The following is a 20,268-nucleotide window of genomic DNA, read 5'->3' as shown; positions in this document are numbered from 1 at the left end:
AATTAGTTAGATCATGCTGTGCATTGGAGCAAAAATCTGTGTAGTGTTAGAAAGCAACTTATGCTTCAGGGAAGGGTGGGGAGGAAAGGATGGGGAGTACAGATGCAAGGACAGAGAAGGGTGAAAATCTCATGACCAAAACGCTGGCAGCTTCCCATCCGTAGGAATGTTATTTGCTGAGGTAGTTTCTTTAAAGTATATACTCATTTGCTGGGGTAGTTTCTTTAAAGTATATACTCATTTCGGTGAGGTTTCCTTATCTGAGTTTCACCAAATGAAGGATCAAGCCAGAATTGGCCAGGCTTTTGTGTGTGGCATTTGGCGGCTGGAAGGCTGGTGAGCGTGCAGAGCCTGTGGCTGTGGACCAGAGGGGTTTGCTCAGGATAACCTGGAAGATGTTTGGCCTGCAGGAGCATTAAGTCGGTGTTGTCCAACAGGGAGAGCGAGGGCAATAAGAGTCTGAGTCCTGGTGGTAGCGTGTCAGCTTGCCCCGGTCCCTGCTGGAACACAATTTCAGAGCTAAAAATCAGTGATGTGGCAGGCACGGTGTGGGTTCCCGGTGTAGCTGCCACTGCGTACCTGATCTGTTGATAAATAGAGCCTCCCCCACGCTTTCAGGCTTCTGAGCCTCTTGGCCTTCCAAGCACAAAGTTACCCCTTAAACTGTTAAATTGGTGGAAAGAATTAGGAAAGAGTGTTGTATCCATCTCCATTGAAGCGACAAATGAGGATATGATTCTCCTTATAAATACCAATGCCTTTCAACTCATAACAGAGCTGGGTCCTGAAACTTTTCTCTTGTTGCAAGCTGCCGGTCTTTTTGCTGTCAGTCTGTTTCTTCTCCAGTGGGCACTTAATGTTCTTCCGTCCAGAAGAATCCAGTATCCAAAGTCTGAGTTCACATTCATCCTCCAAATAAGAAAACAAAACAAGTGGCATATTTCTAAATATTTTTCAGAGCTGACCTTGTATAAGCCAGTTGTGCTTCAAAAATGTATAAAGCTCTCACTGATTTAATTTCTGTTGAATCAGAGATATTCTTGTATTTGAATTCTCATCTCTATTGAATTTTATGTAATAATATCTCTTTATTGTGGCCAGTGAACACTTTCGCTACAGTATGGCACAGTGAGGGTCATGAATGCAGTGCTTTCTTTGCATTTCTAACGTATGGTGGGTTTCACAGTCAGGTTTTTGGCAGCTGTAACACGGACAGCAAAATAGACTTAAGCCAAGCGAAGCACCTAATATTCAACTTTATCAGGTGTTGAAGATTGAGTCAGATTCTGGGCTGTGAGTGGTTGAACGTCTTTTTATTGCTCCATAACGAACGCAGTAGACCCAGGAGGAGCCAAAGTACCATTTCCTCATGTCTCAGGTAGTCTTATAAATTAGAGGTCTCTACTAAGCATTCACTGTAGTGATTCTTGGGATCAGCGGGGGGGGGGGGGGGGGAATAATGTATTGTGTGGACTCATGTCCTTCCAGGACCTCTGCCAGGAGAGGGATACCCATTGCCCAGGTAAAAGTAAACCTTCTGCAGCAGCGTCATGCATGCTGGGGGGGAGGGGGGAAGGGTGGAAGAAACAACATTTAATTATTCAAGACCTGAAAGCTGAAAAGAATTTCAGGACAGTGAGCTAGGCATGTGTTGCAGCTTCATGGACACTCTGCTTTCCCCTCCTGTCCTGCCTGCTCTGGGAAGGAGGGTAGATTACATGAGTATGGAAAAAAAATCAATACATTTCTCTTCACGCAGCTCTTGGTTTTTATTTATTCTGGTTTTGTTTGCTGGGAAATCTTAATAATTGTTGATCAGTGACCAAACTGATGACATTATTTTGCCTCCCACAGAATGACAGCACTTCTAAGAGCACAGACTAAAAAAGCATCAGCCCAAAAAGGGCCCCCTCTGTGCACAGGCAGGGATGTTTTCATGCCCCTCCTCGGCTGTGCGCTGTGGGACTGCTCGTGGTTGAGCCATCCTTCCTGATGTTGGATTTGTTATGATGCAGCAGAATTTGCTGTTGTCAGTCTTGCCTGCTGTACTTCACTATGGCTGTGTTAGGTTTAGAAGCTGAGAAAAGTAAAAAAATTTTTTGAGATACCAGGCCAAATTCATCCCTGATGTAACGATGCTGTGGGATTATGCTGGGGACAACTTTCAGGCCTTTGTGTTTTAACTTGTAAATATCGTGGTGGCCTGTGATTGCTTCTGATGTGGTTTTTTTGGGTTTTTTTTGTTTGTTTGTTTTTATTGTGAGATGGAGAAAAGAAATGCATCTAACACATCTACTATCAGCTCATGCTTTAGTCTCAGTTTCTAAATAACCCCATTTAGCACCTGCCTGCCTGTTTGACCCGGCAACAAAAATTTTGCGTTGGCATTTCTGACATCAATACCGCCTTTTTACCCATCATCTTAAGGCTAAATTGAACCGTTCTGTGTCACTTGCTCCTTGCTATGTTTATTTGTTTTGATCTAGTCTTTAGAGAAAAATCTAACCCAGCTCTGTCTCACTCCTATTGCCTGCTTGGGGCTGGGGCTCTGTTTTGTGAGAAGTGGCTCCTTCCATAGGTGAACCTCAAAGCCTGAACTTCCCCCTGCTTCCCCGTGCTCCCAGCCCGGATGTGAGGATGGAGCAGGCAGGTACAAAAGGGCTCTGATGGCTGCATCTTGGCACAAGGTCTCACTTCACCGTTGTGGATGCTGAGCGAGCTCCTACCTTTTCCCCCTCTTACAGCCCTGTCCTGACAGCCTTGTGGGTGCTGAGTTTGCTTGAGCAGGCACAGTGTCACCAAGCCAGAGGTGAGGCTGCATCCCAAGGCCGGTGCTCTGTGTGGAGCACTGCCTGTGGCAATGCTGGTGTGTGGGATTCTTTTCCTGCCTTCCTTCTCTTGACACCACTCCAAGTGGAACCTTGTGCTGAAAGCATTGCTGGTTTGTGCACTTTATGAATGTGATTGTGTGCTGCAAGTGGCCGTTTTTATTTTATAAGAGCCACTTAATAAATGTCACTTATTTGGTGACTCTTAGGCAACTGAGCACATGGCTGCCTTCTCATTGGGAAGTGGCTGCCAGACCCCATCCTGTTCTCTGGAGTCACACCTGGCTGGTGGAAGAGTAGGTTTGCCACTTGCCAGAAAAAAAGATGTGGTGTTTTCATGGTAGCTTGTGTAGTACTTGACTTTCATTCTTCGTTAAATCTACTTATTGCTGTGTGTTGTGCTGTTTCAGTTATTATTAGATCCCACAAGATAGCATGAGGATTCTTGTATGTGAAGTTTCTTCCAGAGAAAACCAAGCAGCTGCAGAAATGAAAGGTTTAGTAAATGGTACCTGTCCTTCTTACAGAGGAATATCAGATTGCAGTGTGGTGGTGGTGAGCTGAAAAGGGACCTGCTATGGGCTGTGGGTGAGATGCTCCAGCTGTTGCATTACCTGAGGCCCATTTTGGGGCCACAAGTAATGCATATACCTGCAGTTTCCCTACTTGAAAATGTATGCCCCTTGTTGGATGAAGGATTCATGTGCAAAGCCTGGTACTTCGGGGGCTGGGTGGAATTGGTGGTGAGAGCGCTGTTTTGTCCCACACCAGAGCGGCCAACTTGCAGTACCGGGTGAACTGCAGTTTGTTGAAATGTTCTGAAGTTTGTGAATTTTGTTGCACAAAAGTCCAGATCCCACCACCAAAGCAAGGGCTATTCCAAGTACATAGTATTTTTTTGTCTGACTTTCCACATGAAACTAACCTTGCTTCCTTATTTGGCTTGGCTACAATATTTATTACAATGTCATTCCTTCTCATTTTTTTTCTACTGCTATGATGTTCAGGTTTAGTATTTATCTTCTAATAGTTTCTGAATAGTTGAGTGCTTGCATTACTGGCAGTGATGTATAGTTAATCTTGAGCACAGATAACTGTGAGGAGTCCAGACGGACTTCAGCCTTGGTGGCATGCTTGTGAGTGAGGGAATTAGCTTGGCAATTGTTGTTAAAATTGCTACTGCGTTAATCTTGCTATGATACCACAGCTTCTGGCAGTTTGTGGGTTAGCAAGATGCTTGTGGCCGAGAATGAGGGCAGATTTTCTCTTTGGAAGAGTCTCAGCAAAGACCTTGTCTTACACCTTTGCTTTGAGGAGATTTACACTGAGGAATTTGGCCCATTTTTCCATTGCCAGGCCTATCTTCCAGGTGTTCTCTTATCCCCAGTTGATCTTCTGGCCTACTTTCCATCCACTATGCGTTAAAAGGGGACCAACCTGTCAGTCTTGGCTAGCATCAGGAGCAAAGCTTGTGTGCCTCAGGCTTGTTCCCTGGGGAGACAAGTAATTCTTTCATGATGCCCTTGGGATTGTCCCCCCTCCCCATTGCTGTATGAGCATCTTGTCCTGTTCTCCATCTTCCACTCATTATAATGTTGGGGTTTTTTTTGTTTTTTTTTTTTTTACACGCACTTTGTAATAGCACTTGCGCTTCCCCGTTGATCATTTTGCTGATGAAACTAAGGCTTCAGACTCCGGTATGTCAGTGGTGGAGCAGGAAATGCAACCTAGATCACATAATTCCTCCTCCTCTGTTCCTCTGAATGAATCCATGCTCTTCGTTCCGGGATAAATGTTTCTTCTGCTGTGTACTAACAAGACATCAGATTCAACTGCAAGAACAGAAACGTGACCAGGAGGATTTGGTCTCCAGGGATGGTATCTGTCCCTTTGGTGTTGGGAGAATGGAAACTGTCCTTGTAGATGAAAAGCTTCTCTGAAGGACACTACTCTCTGGCAAATGCCTGAACATCAAAGCTTGGGCAGCGCTATTCTCTGTATGTTGAGGCAGAGGGTGAGAGGGCTTGCTGCTGAGCGCTTAGCGTGCTCAGCACTGGGCTTTTGCAAATTAAATGGGTGCCCTCTGCTGCATAAGCCCTACGTTGGCTGCTTGTGCTGTGTAAGTTATGGTCAGGCACGTTTCCCAAGAAATGCTCTCTTTAAAATTGCATTTTTGTGCTGATGATGCACTCATTGAGAATTGGATCTCTTGTGCTCATTGCGTCCATGTGGCAAGCGCTCACTGGCGGGACCGGTTCCTGGGGGAACTGTCAGGCAGTAGCTCCTGACCATCCCTCGGATGTTTATCCCCTTGGACAGTACCTGAGATATCATCTGAACATTTCCCACACCCCGTGTGTGTCTCAGGGAGAAATTCTAGAGGCCATTAAGCTGGGTAATTTACATGCTTCTTGAGCCTGTGCCTAGGGAAATATATTTCACAGGTAATTTCAAATCTCTTGGCGTGTGGAAGAAGTCATTATTCTAAATAGAAAGGGGCTGGTGATGTCACAGGCCCCATTGAGAGGACCACATTAGAGACTGGGATTTTTCTCTCTTATAGAAAAGAGTCCGAGGTATTATATTCATAGGGCTTTTGGATGTCAGATGTTTTTGGTTTTAATGTCGATACTTATTCAGAAAAGCCGAAGAGAGAATTATCTTGTAATCTTAGATTTCAGTTACACGTGAGCATATTGTGTGTGAGGGCTGGGAGGAGGCCTACTCTGGGGTATCCATAGGGGTGTGAGTTTCCTGCTTTGGTGTTTGAGTGCTGTCTTCCAAGGGCAAACATCAAATTTAGCGTCAGGAGGTTGAGCTGCAGTTCTGACTCTGCTCCCAAAAGTCTGTCTGGATTTGAGACTACTGCTTCAGCTTTGTAGCTCCATTCTCCCCTCCTGAAAAAAAAAAAACGGAAAATATTTTTGTCAGACATATTAGGAGGATTTGGCAGTTTAATGTTGATCAGTCCCTTCAAAATGATGTTTGATGGGCCCTTGCACGATCTGTGCTTTAATTGTGATATCACAATGGTGAGGGAGTGGGGATGGTAACTTTGATAATTGTGAAGCAAGGTTGTGGGTGCAGTGCTGGTTTATTAGCTTGAGGCATCGGGTGAGGAAAGTGACACACCTGTGCTTAAGCTCCAGTAGATTTTCCCAGTAACCCTTCTCTTTTGAAAAGGGAGACAGCTTGTTGCAGAGTGGTGTTTTCTTGCAGTGGGGGGAACTCCCGATGTGCTTGGCACAGCGTCCTCGTTCCTAAAGGTGCTCCAGCACAGCATCCTCTTTCCACGGGGTACATCCTTTCTGATGTGAAAAGCTGGCTGCAGTTGGAGATGGGGAAACTGAGCCTGATGGACCAATGTCCTGAGCATGTATAGCAAATCCTGTAGCACCTTCTGAGTATTTCTGGTGTGGTTCAGTCACCTCCATTTCAACAGGCTTGTATCCTTTTCAAAGAAAAGGTTGTATGTATATGCTTTTTCCCTGTGGAGGGAGCAGTGTTTGTCCCAGCTGGATGGGGAGAAGGAGAGAGGAGGTGACCTGTGAAAGCTGACGGTTTCATCCCTGTTGCTGTAGTGCTCGGAGTGATGCAGCAGCACTGGGACAAAACCGAACTGGGCTTCACGCTTCCACTATCCCTGCCTCAGAGCATGTCTGGATGCCACCTTACAACATGAGAGGTCTTGCAGACAGCTTTTAGATGTATATCACAAAGTAGTGAGGTAATGGCATAAAATGCAGTAAGCTATTATTTATTTTTTTTAATGCTCTCCACCCCCATCCCTTTTTTCTTTCATTGCTGAAAAGGACTAATACAATGAAGAGCTTCTGCAAATGAAGGCGACTGCATATGAAATAACAGGGTTCTGGGTGTTTGGCTGGTGAGAGATGCAATGAGTGAGCATCACTAAGTGCTTTATAATAACAATGATTACAACGCTCTCTTAGGAGCCAGGAATCTCTCAGGTAGGGGGATGGTGGGGAGAGGGGTTGTTTAAGATGGGGGATTTAACTAGATAGACATTTAGTGACAGTGACACTCAGAAAGCCCCTGAGGAATGTTGCGTATGATGCTGTGAGAGGCTACACCAAAAACCCCAGGAGACTTGGATTAACATGGTTAGAGGCTGAAGAATAATGGCAATGGATGCCCCTAAATAGCTCTTGTAGCTAGAGGTCTTTGTGGCAGAGGTTAATGATATCTTTTCTTGGTAAGGACAGAAGTTGTAGACACAAATTCAGCAGACATCTCGCTAGTCAGTAGTCCTCTATCAGACTCCTTAATATGGCTTGTGTTTCAGTGATCAGATTAGTCATTGTGTGCCTAGTTTGTTTCTGATCAGCTGAAATCTGCAATGGGAATGGTGGATGCTGAAAGCAGTCCTCCCGTGTCCCGTGGCTAGTAAGAGTTACCCTGTATGCCATTTTCAGCTTGGCCATGTTTGTGTTTTGCTGCAACTCTCCATAGTAGCATGACCCTTCTGGGCAGTAGGAGCATCGTTGGGTGGAGTACCTTGTGTGGACAAGAGTGCGTTGGGAAGCTCTTTCTTGTCAGGGGCTCCGGTCAATCCTTTATTTCCTGGTTGCCACTGTGGCATAACGTCTCTCCTTTACCCTTTAAACAACACACTAGAGAAATGAGAGATGACTACAATGTATGTATTCAAAACTCCATTTCAGCCATCAGGACATGGCAGTCTGATCATGCTTTGCCCCATATCTTGACCAGACTCTTTACACAAATGACCCAAGCAAGGGGAACAGTTTTGCTTTGTCCAGTATCTTATTATTTGCATAGCCAGGAGATGGTTGTTGTGAACTAAAGTCTTGCAGGAGCCTGCATCAGCTTGGATAGTCCTGCTGTTGCTCAGCAATGATACAGGAACACGGGGCAACTGATAGCATCTAATCACAAAGCTGTTTGCATATGCTTTAGATGACAGTACTATTGTGGCACGATACAGAAACACTACCCAAACTGTCGTCTTCTAGCCATCTAGCCTGATGTACTCAAGTGACAGCTTCACTGTTTCTGCAGGCTGTGGCGAAAAAAGCTCTCCCATCTTCAACCAAAAGTGCAGATGCTGCAAGGTGTGGCTGTTTTGTCTTCTGGGGTGGTTCAGTCTTCCATCTGGTGATGAGGATTTACTGGAATGAACAAGATGCAACAAGCTATCCTACTTCTGTCTATCTCCCAAGAGAGTCATGAATTATACACAGAATAAACAAATAACCTGGTATGTCTGTCATTATATCATAAAGGACTTTAATAATTCATACAGCTTGCAAAATCCTTACTGAGACCTACCCTCTGTAACCTTATCTTTGCTGCGGGGGATGGGATCTCTTCAGCCTCCACTCAGATTGCATCTGTAAAACAGAAGGAGTCAGCGAGGAGGAAGGTTTTATCGTAGAACTTCATCTGTATAATGGGTTGCAAAGCAACGTGCAAGAGTTATCAGCCATTGGGGTCTCAAGGGGTGCTGAAAATGACAAGTGGCTGCGCTGGGTGAAATTTATGCAGGTAGTGTGCTTCATAAAACTGACACCTATTCACTTATTTATTAATTCATTGTGTTTCAAGTCCAGATTTGTGACAGGCTTTGAGATCAGGAGCCCAGTTCTACTCTGGTGTGGTGAGAGTGCAAACATGGTGGAACCCACGGGCTTCTGTTGCTGCTGATGCGCATCAGCAAGTGTGCCATAGAAATCTAGTTTCAAGATGTAAAATAAGAGCATAGCTTTCAAAAAAGCAGGGAGGCTAAGTCATTAGGTTAGCTTTGGCTCCGAACCAAAATTAATTGTTTTGGGTAGCACGTTGCTGGTATCACCAGTACGGCTCCGGTAATGGTAACCATTGCCTTTGGCTTATTTTGCTTGTGTTGCAGGCCTGGAGTTGTGTGCTGGCGCTTCTGTCACTGTCACATGAGAGGTCAAAGTACGTGAGCCACCCATTAAAGTTCCCATTCGCAGAACCACCCCCATAGCAGCAGGAACAGTTGATCTGGATCTCCAGATGCAGATTCAATAACTACCTTATTCCTGTTTTAAGGCAACCAAATTCAATTTTGCTTATACAGTTGGTAAGTGGCTTGATTAGACTCCCTGCATGGCAGAGGACTTCTTGCTGAGCTTGTTCTGTCTCCCAGTTGAAAATAGCAAAGTAGTATACCATCTCAAGGTGCCCGGTTCTGCTTTCACTTACAGAAATATGAGTTGGTGGCAGTGTGCCAAGATCAAATTTACCCCTTAAGACTGTGAGAATTAATTCTTGCACATTTTCAGTTTATTTGGTGATCCTTACATGGAGGTCCTGCCAAATAACACTCTTAACATCAAAGTATCTGTCACACGATGGCCGCATCATTGAGTGATGGCCTGAAGATGAACTCTAGGCTGAAAAGGATAGGAGGAACTCGATGATGGGATCCATGGCTAGAAGCACTTTTTGGGAAAGCGCTCTCCTTTGCCGTAGGGTCTGCAGAAGATATTTACTGTGGTTGCTTTGCCTTTTCTTCTTTTCATTGCTGTATCAATGAGAGGCACGTTTGATCAGAAGAATGCAGTGCCTGCGTGGGGGCCTTTCACAGCACTGCTGGGCAAATGTACCAGCTAACACATTCAGTGACTTTTCCTTCCTCTTTCTGTTGGCAAATCATCTACCAACAGATTGTGATTTTCCTCAAACCTACTCTTAGGCTTTAAATTATTCACTAAATTATCCTTTGGCCTCCAGCTCCTTTGCATATCAAATACTCCAAATCAGCTTTTTGTAAAGTTTGAAATTCAAGGTATTTTGATTGGACACGTAGCTCTCAAAGAATAGTTATTGTGGCTCTTTGTCATACTGGGAGGGCATTTCAAGTGGCGTCCTGCAGGGATCTGCCCTGGACCTACTTTTATTCAATAGTTTCATTAATAACTTAGGCAATGGAATGGGAAATATGCTTATAAAATTTGCAGGCGACACTGAGCTAGGGGTTGGATGTACTTTAGAAGGCATTATCAGAATTCAAAATGATCTAGAAAAATTGAACAGCAAGCTGGATATCAGCAAAATGAAATTCAGTGAAAACAAATGCAAAGTGCTGCACTTAAGAGGGAGAAATCAAATGTACAAATACAGAATAAAGAATATCTGTCTGGGTAGCAGTGTGGCAGAAAAGATCTTGAGAATTATCATGGATCACAAACTTTGAGTCAATGAAGTGCTGTCATAGCAGAAGGGCACATTTATTCTGCAGTGCACAGTAGTTTCTTGGACAAAACTGGGGAGGTGATGTTTTCCTCCTCATACAGCACTGGGTTTAACTTCCTGTTGGAGTACCTGTTCTCACTTTTTGGCATGAGCCTTTGGAGATGTAGGTACACTGTAGAGAATCCAGAGCAGGGCAACAAAAATGATGAAATGTTTAGAAAACAGTGCAAAAGAGGGAAAGCTGGAAAAAATTGAGTTTGGATTAGAAAAATAAAGAATTCGAAGGGCAAAGGTTGCAACAGAATAATGATCTTCCAGTTCTTAGGAGCTTGCCATAAGAATTTTTCAGTGTCTGCTGTAGGTGGGATAAGTGGGAAGAGGGAAATGAGATTTAAGGTGGATAAGAAAGGAACTTTTTCACCACATGGTGAAAAATGGAACTGGAAAAAGGTACTGTGGGGATATTGGGCTCACCTTCAGTGGAGGATTTAAAGAACAGATTAGACAGTACTTCATGCAGAGGGTTCAGGTGCTTACACGTCCCAGTGCAACTAATGGTGGAAGAGGAATTCCCCAAGCCCTTGCCATCCCACATGTCTATGACTGACTGAACACCTACTACCTGTTCTGTTTCTAGATGGAGTTAGGCCTTAAATGGTTAATGCTTCTGTGTTCTGATGGAGAAATCATATTTATGATTTTCCTGTTGCTATAAATGTCATTGGTGGCAAGTTGGTGGTTACTGTTGGTTTTCTCACAGGTACCTACAAGAATATTTGTGCTCAAGAACTGTTAATGAAACACAAATTTTCTGTATAGTTGTCAGACTATTTTCCCCTCTCTTCTTGCCCAGCTCTATCTATCCTGCAGATTGAGAAAACTCCCCAGTTATCCTTTTTATTGTATTGTAATACTTGTTGGGGCATCAAACTGGGATTAGGATGGATCTGGTAGGGGGTTTGGCACTTGTTTTTGTTGTGGTTTTTTTTTTTTTTTTTTTTTTGCAAGACATACCCTGCTGCAAAAAAATTGTAAAGATTGGGCAGACAAAAGATAGGACAAAGAAACAGACGCAGAAAGTTAGTGTTTGAATCAAGGAGAACAAAGTAATCTGGTGGTATAGCTAAATGTAGAACACACTGTCCCACTATCTTTCCCCTTCATGTTTCTTAAAGATCTTCCTTGGGATATAGTTTTAGTATTCATTTGTCCTTTCCTTCCCTCCTATACTAGTGTCAAAGATGCATGCTTATTATAGGGGAGACCAGATGGCAGAGGTGAATAATATCTTGACAAATATTAAGAAAAGACTAGTCCAGCAGGCAAATTTTTCCCACCCCTCCTCTATATAAACACCTGTGCACATACTTTAAATTAAAAAGGAGTCATAAAATGACAGTGTGGGAGGCTTGATAATGTCTGGAAGCATGGTCAGTAAGTTATTTGGTTATTTTGAAGGAAACGGGTGCTCTGTGGAAATTGTATCTTCAAAAAGAAAAAAAAAAAAGGCAACTTTGTTTTTCATTGACATGTAACTATTCGCTCATGTGGGGTTTTACAGCCCAGGTATGTATGAAATTGAGAAAACTCAGAGGGGGCATGAGCGTGCGCATACACAGATGCACGCTTGCGCACTGACACGTGTGCTATTATAGTTAAAGGATTAAGCATCTTGAAGGAATAAGCCAGTTATAAGAAGTTCCTGCACAGCAAAAATTAGACAACACAGTAATTAATAACCTTATTAAATAGCAATATCTGGGCACTGAACCAAAGCGTATGAATCAGAGTGAAGCATTCTTGGCTGAACACACTGAGTGAAGTGTAGACACTTGTACAGAACACTCTCTCTGTAGGACCCAATAAGCTTTGGGGCAGTATATCTACTTAGCAAGTAGTTTTTCCTCTTGTCCTTGTGTGAGTCCTTCTCTTATTTTTTTGGGCCAGGAAGGCAGCAAGAGAAAAGGACCGAGTCTTCTATACTTTTTTTTTTTTTTTAAACATCCCCTCTTGCTCACAGCCAAACAAGCACTCTCCTAAGGCTGCTTTAAAAAAAAAGTGTCCTCAAGCAGAAAACTAATTTTATTTTCTCTTATTTCTTTTCTGTGCTTTTGTGAGAGGCTGCTTGCAAAGAGGCTTATATTCATTAGTAGTTTGTGTAACTGCCTTACCCACCTCCAGGTTAGATGTGAAGAGGTGTGACTGCAGCCTGTGAAGGGTGTATCCCATGTACCCTGAGCCACCAAGGGGCAGAGTGACCCCGGGCTGAGCTGCAGCGGTACATCCTCGTGGTGCTGGCCACAGGCTGTCAGTGTGTGGCTTGCACTGGTGGCTTCTCTGCACATGTCTTCAGCTTCTGGACAGAAGACCAGGACTCCAGGCTGCCATTTGTTGTGTGCACAAGCATGGGAGGATGTGGACCAAGGACAGCCTCTCTTCTGTCTTCCCAGGCAATTCTCATTTTCTTCCGAAGCCACACAGCTGGAGCAGTGGTGTAGCCTCACAAACCAGCGTGGACATGCACAGAAGTCTTTGCAACTGCTTGGGTCACCTAAAGCATGAAACATGCCCTAACCCTAAGTAAGGGTTACTGTGACCAGTGGCAAGGCCCAGGCACCCACTGAGCAGGAGTGGGACAGGCGGGACGCTTTGCTTCCTGGCCCCGACTGCAACAGCAGTGATTCGCCTCCTGATGTGCTGCTTGTCACAGTAAATATTTTTGAAGCTCTGCTCCTTTTTTTTAAGCCTACTTTATCTCATCTTTAAGAAAAATCAAATATGCAAATTATGAAATCAATTAGCATTTTTGTAGTTTTCTTTGGAGAGGCAGTGATAAATGGTGTTGTGTTTTCAAAAATCATTTATGTCCCTTGTTAAATGTTGCACAGGAGGCTGTAAAATATACAGGGGAAGGAAACAAAACCATTTTTCTCAATGCAGGAGATTTTTAATGTATATCCTGAATGTGTGCGATCATGCTTGTGCATACGATAATTGTAGAGTTGTTAGGTTGGAAGAGTCCTATGGAGACTCTCCAGCAAAGGCAGAGCCAGCTGAGATGATGGGGATCACTGGGATGTGCTGCGCATGTCCGTGCTAAAGAGGGGACAGCGGATGGTGGGGCTGCCAGGCTCCTTGCGTGCGGTTCCTGTAGGCACAGAGCTACTGAGCGCAATCACAGATACTTGAGCTCAAAGGTTTCTTCCTCGTCCGTGTTAATTCGGTACAGAGGACACTAAAGTCGTACTCGGTTTAAGGGGGGAGACTGTGCACATGGCTCATGAAGGGGACTGGTGGCTTTCTGTGAGCAGCACTTACATCTGTGGTAGTGGCTTCCCAGTTGGTGCATCAGCTGTTTTCTGTATGCTTTATTTGTAAGTGCCATTTCACAAGAGCAGTAGGGCACTCCAGGCTGCGTGTTTTGAGGAGTTATCGCTCCTCAAGCCCTGTAATGCCACCTGAGGCGTGCAGTAATGGCCCAGGAATGCAATGACTGTCATGTCTTATTGCTTACAGCTTCCATATGAGACACGCTTCAAAGAGAAATCTCCATGTTCATAATGGGCTATCAGTTTCTTTACCCTCTTCATCCTTGCTACGGTCATCTTACAAAAAATTTTAAGTGCAGTGGCTGTGGGAGAGAAGCATGAGGCAGAAGGTCAACTGAGACAGAATAACAATGGGGTTTATGGTTTATGGTTTGGTGGTTTTTTGGTTTTGTTCTGTTTTTTTTTAATTGTAGCTTTCAACCCAGCATACAGCAAGTGAGATGAAACCTCCAAATTCTGGGATGTGGCCCTCTCTGAAGACTTCTGGTCCTGGACATTACCAGGGCTAGAGGGACATAGTAATGGGTCAGATACACACAAAGGCTTTTCCAGTGCTGTGGTGTGGGTAAGGGATGTGCTAGTTGGAAAAAAGAATTTTTACTACCGCTGACAAAAGCTCTTGTATAGCCATACTACACCAAAAAAAAGTGGCTTCTGCTATTATATTTTTTTAATCTAGAAACCTGGTGTCAGCTATGCAGAAATCCCCTCCTGCCTTTTTTGATACTGTAATACACTTTTTTTTTTTTTAATAGTGGTATCTAAAGCTTGTACGACAAGGCTTAGCTGGACTTTTTGGGAAACTGCTGGTCTGTAAGGTTGCGAGGCAGGTATCATAACACTGCACAATTGAAGGGAATTGCAGTCTTTCTCATGAATGAAAAATCCAATGACTTTTCCCTAAAATAGTAGTACTTCTTGAGGTGGAGGCAGGGGGTGGAATAAGTTAAAAAAAGTTTTTTGTTTTTTTTTTTTTTTTTAAACAAGCCTGCTGACTAAATTTAAATTAATTTTAAATCCCAGCCCAACTGAGTGCTCAGTGTCTCTTTTGCATATACCAACAGAGTAATACTGATGCCTCTGTCTCCCTGTATAACTAATCCTCTCTGAAGGCTTGGCCATACGTGACATTTATGCGAATATGAGCAGTTGTTAATGTTGATGGATACAGCTCAAGATGGGTGGTGATTTTCCCTTGCTGTTGTGGTGTAGGAGGGAGCTGACACAGGCGGGTGTCACTGAAATCGAGGATCTTGCACAGAGCTGGAAGTTAAGGAAAGGTGTCAGCTCCATAAGTCTTCACCGGGGTTTCTTGGACCTGTGGCTGAGTATGAGCATATAATTGATTTTTTTTTTTTTTCAGTTCATTGGACAAACTGGAGGAGAAGAAAAAAAAATAATAAAAAAAAAAGTTTTCGTGTTTCAAGGCATTTTTTTAAATGAATGACTTGTATTTTCACCAAAAAATATTTATTTTTACACTTCAGAAGATTTATGGGTAACTTTGGACAACCTGAATATACCTTTGATAGCAAATAAAATGTTTGACTGAAAAAGGAAAAGAAAAAAAAAACCCACCAATCCCCCCCTCAGCTCTCTTTGTGACCCCTTATCTTTACACTGGCAGTCCCACTGCAGGCTTTCCTTTCCCTCCTTTGGCAGAAAGGTGGGTTTGCAGATGTCTTCACCCACCTCCTTCCCTGGATTTCCCCTCCTCCCCAGCCAGGCTCCCAGGGGAGAACAGACAGCGTTGCCTCTGCAGGAATGTGGGAAATAGCATACGTTACACTGGAAAACTGGGAAGATTTGGCATGCACAATTAAATCTTGTTTTCATCCACAGCCTTGTATGTTATTAACTGGCATGAATTTTGCCTGTGTGAGTAACACACGTCTGTCTGCCAGTGCCTCCCTCTGTCTCCGTTTGTCCCCACACCCCTCACAAGCGATGCTTCGGCTCTGTTCTGCTGGTCGTCTCGGGCATCTTTCTGCTTTGACATTCCTGCCCAGCTTTTGGGCCGTGCTGTATAATTCGGAGTCCTCCGTGGCCTTGCTTCTTAGTTGGGTTTCTTTGCTCCTTGATCTCCAGGAGAGCCTCTCCCATGGCTTTGCGGGTGGTAGGGGAGCATGCGTGGGCTGCCTGGGGAGCATCTCTGCACGAAGAATGAAATCACTTGGTGAACCTGACAAAAGGGCAAAGCGCCAGAGCTGGTCTGCTCCCTCCCACCATTGCTTTGCCATGCTGCTGGCCTTACCTTCTGCTGCTTGTGCTCCTTCCCTCCTTTGTCCAGTATAGCGTTGAGAGATGAATGGTGCTGTGGAAAAGCACCAACGGCAGTGCCAAGTGGTGCAGAGGCAATCGAGCATTGGTTTTCCAGGTCAGATGGGAGATTTGACATTTGTGTGGCCAGCGGCTGGAGTCAGGAAATCTCATTAAAAGAAGGAGAGTTATCAAGTTCTGTGGATTTAGAAGAGGGGGGGTTTGTTGTTGTTTTAACTTGGTGTTATTGCTTTAAGTGGAAATATGTGTGGTTGAATATATCAGAGGGTGTTGTGCGTGTTGGAAGGACTGGCAGCCAGCTCCCTTGCTGTAGAGGGACCAGGACGAAGGAGATGCCACATGGCAGCTCCTGGCCCTTTCTCCTGCCCCAGGAGGCAGCTCTGCCTGTGGTGGGCAGAATCGGCGCCTGGCTCAGGTTGGGCTTAGCTGAAGGTGCAAAGCAGCTGAGCCTTTGGGCACTCAATGCCCTGTGCTTGGCTCCTGGCTCTGCCCAGGTCTCTTCTGTTGTACCGCAGCAATAATCCATCGCCGCAGTAGGACAGGCACTGCTGGTCCTGCCGTGGCTCTGTGTTTGCTCTCTGCCACGGAGCCCTGTTGAAGCAGTAAGCTGTTTTCTGTACGCCAGAGCACTTTGACCTTGTTAATCACTCTGGGCTTAAATAATTATCTACTGCAACTGTTTATATAAGAAGGAAAAAAAAAAAAAAAACAAAACAAAACAACAAAACCATGCCTTGCAATTTTGGTTGTACCTTTTCTCTCTGTGGTGCCTTGTGCATAAATTTTGAAGTCTTGAAGTTTAAAACCTGCCCCAGCTGTAATTCTCCAAGCCGCATGTTCTTGGTATTCTGCCTGCACCCGGTGCTGCAGAAAGAGAGCAGTTAACTTAGCCGAGGGCACCGATTTCCTCCCTCTCCCTTCAATTGCCTTGCTTATCTGCGAAGTGTCAGGGCTCTGACTCTTTCTTTCTTTCTCTCCCTTTCTTTTTCTCTCTGTCTCTCCGTCTCTTGCAGTATGCAGTACTGGGCCAGGAGGCTGGAGCAGGAGATTGATGGAGTGATGAGGATATTTGGTGGAGTCCAGCAGCTCAGAGGGGTAAGCTGTCTGTCTTTTACCTGTGCTGCCTTCCTTGTGGCAATGAATGTTCTCATCTGCAGAAATCACCTGTGTGATCACTTGCAATAAGTCATGCTCTTGGCTCACTCCATGTGCAGGGTCATGGCTGGCTGTGCTTCTGGTTGCTGGTCAATTTGATGCATTTATCGAGTGTGTGGGAGTGAGTGTGTTTTGTATCTGTCTCTTGGGCTGCATGTCACTGCTATCTGAGCATGTACCTGTGGGGTTTTTTTTCTATATGACACACTAAACACATCTTAAATCCAACTAACCTTTCCTCCAGGGATTGAAGGTAGCTTAGTTTGTGTTTTAATTTTAAACTTCTGTTGACAGAGCAGGAAATGTTCAAAGGATGATTTGACTAGCCATTGGAAGCTCTGTGTTTTTTAAATCTACATTGCGGGTAAAACAATTCTTGTTTGCCTTCTGTTTCCAAGTGCACAAAACAAAACCCTGTTATTGATGCTGGCATCTGCCTCCTGCTCCCTGACTTAGCACCAGGGCCTGGGTACGGCAGGCTGCAGAAGCCAGACCTCCTCTTTTCCTGGCAGCAGCGCTCTGGGTTGGGTTAGGGCAGTTACAGAATGGCTTCGTTATGGTTTGTTAGGTTTGTGGATCAAAGGGTCTTTAAGACCCTCCCTGTTTCCTCTCCCCGGTAAGACCCTGTTTCCCCTTCCCAACACCGTTGTGCTGACTAGCTGTTTTGAAATAGAATAATTTGAAGTTAGGGTTATGGTGTTAATCTAAAGAAGATGGGCTTCTCTAGCATGATAAATATGTTGCCCCAGAAAAAAGCATGGGGTGTATTCGTGTTTTCTCATAGCAGTGGCATGTTCTTCTCAGATGCCAATGATTTATGGGCCTCTTACTGTCTTACACTAGTAGCTATACTGGCTTCAACAGAACTGTTCATGTTTTATACTGTTGGTTGTAACCCATTGTCTAAACACAGAAGTCGCACTATTTTCTTTTAAATGCATTTTAAAATTAATTTAATTGAAGGCTTGCAAAACTCTTCATAGTTCATCCATTCATTTGCGTTCATATTCGAGCTCTAGAATGGTGTATCTGGGCTTTGCTTGCACACATTTCAACTGAACTTCAGCTGGATTGATATAAACTTCACGTGCAGCATGAAAGGCATGTACACCGCTTGGGTTTTAACAAATATTTTTGATTGTATCCATGCATTTGTGCAATGCAGGTTTGCATGTTGGCAGGGTCTTAGAATCAGAGCCGGGGATGCAAGTTTTCCAGGCAATACATGGGCGCAGCAGCCAGCATACTCTTTAGCAGAGCACATTTGAAAAATAAAGACTGCTACTACATTTTGTACGTCCTCTCTTACAATTTATTCTTATTAGCTTTGATTTTGCTCCTTTGCATGTTAACTAGGTATATCATGTAATTTTTTTAATGCCATAATTAAATAGAAATTACACCTCCAATTTGCCAGCACTTGACTCCTATTGGCCAGTCAGTCAATTACAGGTAAGAGAGCTTCCCACTTTTTCTGTTTAATTCTTCTGATAGAACATAGTGCATCACTTTAATGGATTAATACCAGATAAACTGACTACAGAGGGATTGAAGGCATTTTTTGAAATCGGTTTTGGAACCTTCTTGTGAAGGGAGGGAGCTGTGCACAATTGTTTTATCTGGTGAACGCATAAACCACCCGAAGCCAAGAAATGAGCTATGGAAAATTCCAACTTGCAGCCATTAAAACACTAGAAAGGACTAGTAGAGGCTGTCTGTGGATCTTCAGGGAGGAACTTGGGATGTGGAGTTCGGGTTTGATTCATAAATGCAGTATCAAGTGAATGACACTTAAAGACCACATCGCTTGCTAGTGCAAACTAGCATAGCTTCACTGATGTGAAATAGCACGGAGTGCTTCATCCTGAAGAACTCACAGCTATACTTGCAGGGAGTCCTTTTACCCACCAGTTGCACACAGGTTCACCTGGGTTGCAGTATGGGAGCTGTTTAATGTCATAAAGTGGTACTGTAACCCACTCTGAGACATGGATTAAAAAAAAAAAAAAGTATTCTGCTGCAACCACACTCAAAATTTAGAGGGTGGCAACTAATTCTTAAGGTTGGGACTTGGTACGTGCTTCCCTTCTTGTAAAGGGCACTACCTGGGCATGACTTGGACCTTGTAGCTCACCTCGCTCCATCGTCGTGCTGCCTTGCAATGAGGATGCGGGTGTTGGGAGTCCAGTACCAACCCGCAGAGCTGCGGTGCGCTCTGACACAGAGCGAGCAGGCTCAGGGGAGAAGGGAACGCCACTGTCTGAGGAGCAGTGGGAGCTGAAATGTCTGTCTAGCTGGAAGTGAATCCCACCCACCGAGATTTCTCAAGGGGTTTATTATTAAGCAAGGATAGTTTCATGTGAGGCAGGAACGATAAAGAAAAATGGGACAAGTAGAGCCTGTTTTTTGCCAACTTGCTGATGTTCTTTGGGGTTGCCATGTTAGCCTGGGACGTTCAAAGTGTCTGCAGAGGGGGGCTTCTAGTACATAGTGAGTGATATTAGAAGTAGGGGAAAAAAAAATGCCTCAGTGTCACCAAAGACAAAACTGGTCCTTTTGAACTCGGTGGGGTCTGCTGTGCAGGCGGTGGGTCCCACTGCCAGCTCTCATGGGTCTATGAAGCCTGTAAGCACTGGAGGTGGTGCCATGCCAGAAGTGGATCTTCCCTTTCCAGTTCAGGCCTGACTATCAAAGTGACAGACCAGTAAATAATAATAAAAATGCCCTCCTCTGAGGTTTGTCAGGTTTACTTATGAATATTTTTTTTCTTGGGTTGCTGTGAAAGGATGTGGACCTGTTCTTTGGTTATTGACTGAAATCATATAACTGTTGTGGCATATGAGGCATGAAATTTATTGTCAGAGGTATGGTGTCCAGGAACATAATAGTGCTGAATATTTTATCTTGCTGGAGTGCTGCCCACCCAAGAATGATTCTTTTTTTTATTTTTTTTTTTTTTTTTTTATTTTAACTCTTCAGTCATTTCCTAGAGTTGGGGTACTAAATGTCAAATGCTCCTGCTTCCCTCCTCTCCTGCAGGGTGGGCAGGCAGTCATCTCATATGCTTCCTCTGGGGAGATTATCCAAGCTTACACCATTCAGATGCTTCTTTGCTCAAGTGGAGTGTTTTTCTGTAGCAACTACAGAGGAGGGTGAGAAGCTGTGAGGTGCAAAGGGGTGTCATGCCACGGGCTCGCCTTTCAGCTGTGAGACACCACCTCATTTCTCTTCTGAAGTCCAGACCCTGAAAACACTGAAGACTGGCTGTGGTGGGGCTCCACAAATATCTGAACAGACTGTGGGCTTGGGGCTGTAGGGAGGACCATGGCCTTGCTGAGCTGATTCTCTGCCCAGTGGAGTCAGCGTTCAGCCCTTGGTGTTTGTGGTGCAGCATCGTGTTGGCTGGCCGGTTGCTCCTGGTGTACCTCAAAACAAATCCCAGCACTCAGAGATTAGGGCATGTTGCTTTGCCT

At 44.4% G+C, this 20,268-nt stretch overlaps 1 protein-coding gene across 2 annotated transcripts in view; it reads left to right on the top strand.

The window, feature by feature from the left end:
- CACNA2D2 (calcium voltage-gated channel auxiliary subunit alpha2delta 2) overlaps positions 1 to 20,268 on the top strand; it is a 227,150-nt gene that overhangs the window by 6,984 nt on the left and 199,898 nt on the right. For both annotated transcript variants that reach the window (XM_087743979.1, XM_087743980.1), the window contains exon 2: positions 16,654 to 16,735. In XM_087743979.1, the coding sequence (XP_087600105.1) occupies positions 16,654 to 16,735 (82 nt within the window). The remainder of the gene's footprint in view (positions 1 to 16,653; positions 16,736 to 20,268) is intronic.

Source organism: Nipponia nippon, unplaced genomic scaffold (assembly GCF_047370975.1).
Source record: "Nipponia nippon isolate SJK-2023a ecotype South Korea unplaced genomic scaffold, ASM4737097v1 scaffold_9, whole genome shotgun sequence".
Lineage (NCBI taxonomy): Eukaryota > Metazoa > Chordata > Aves > Pelecaniformes > Threskiornithidae > Nipponia > Nipponia nippon.
The sequence above is the reverse complement of the archived record's forward strand: the minus strand, read 5'-3'. Positions and strand labels throughout refer to the sequence as shown.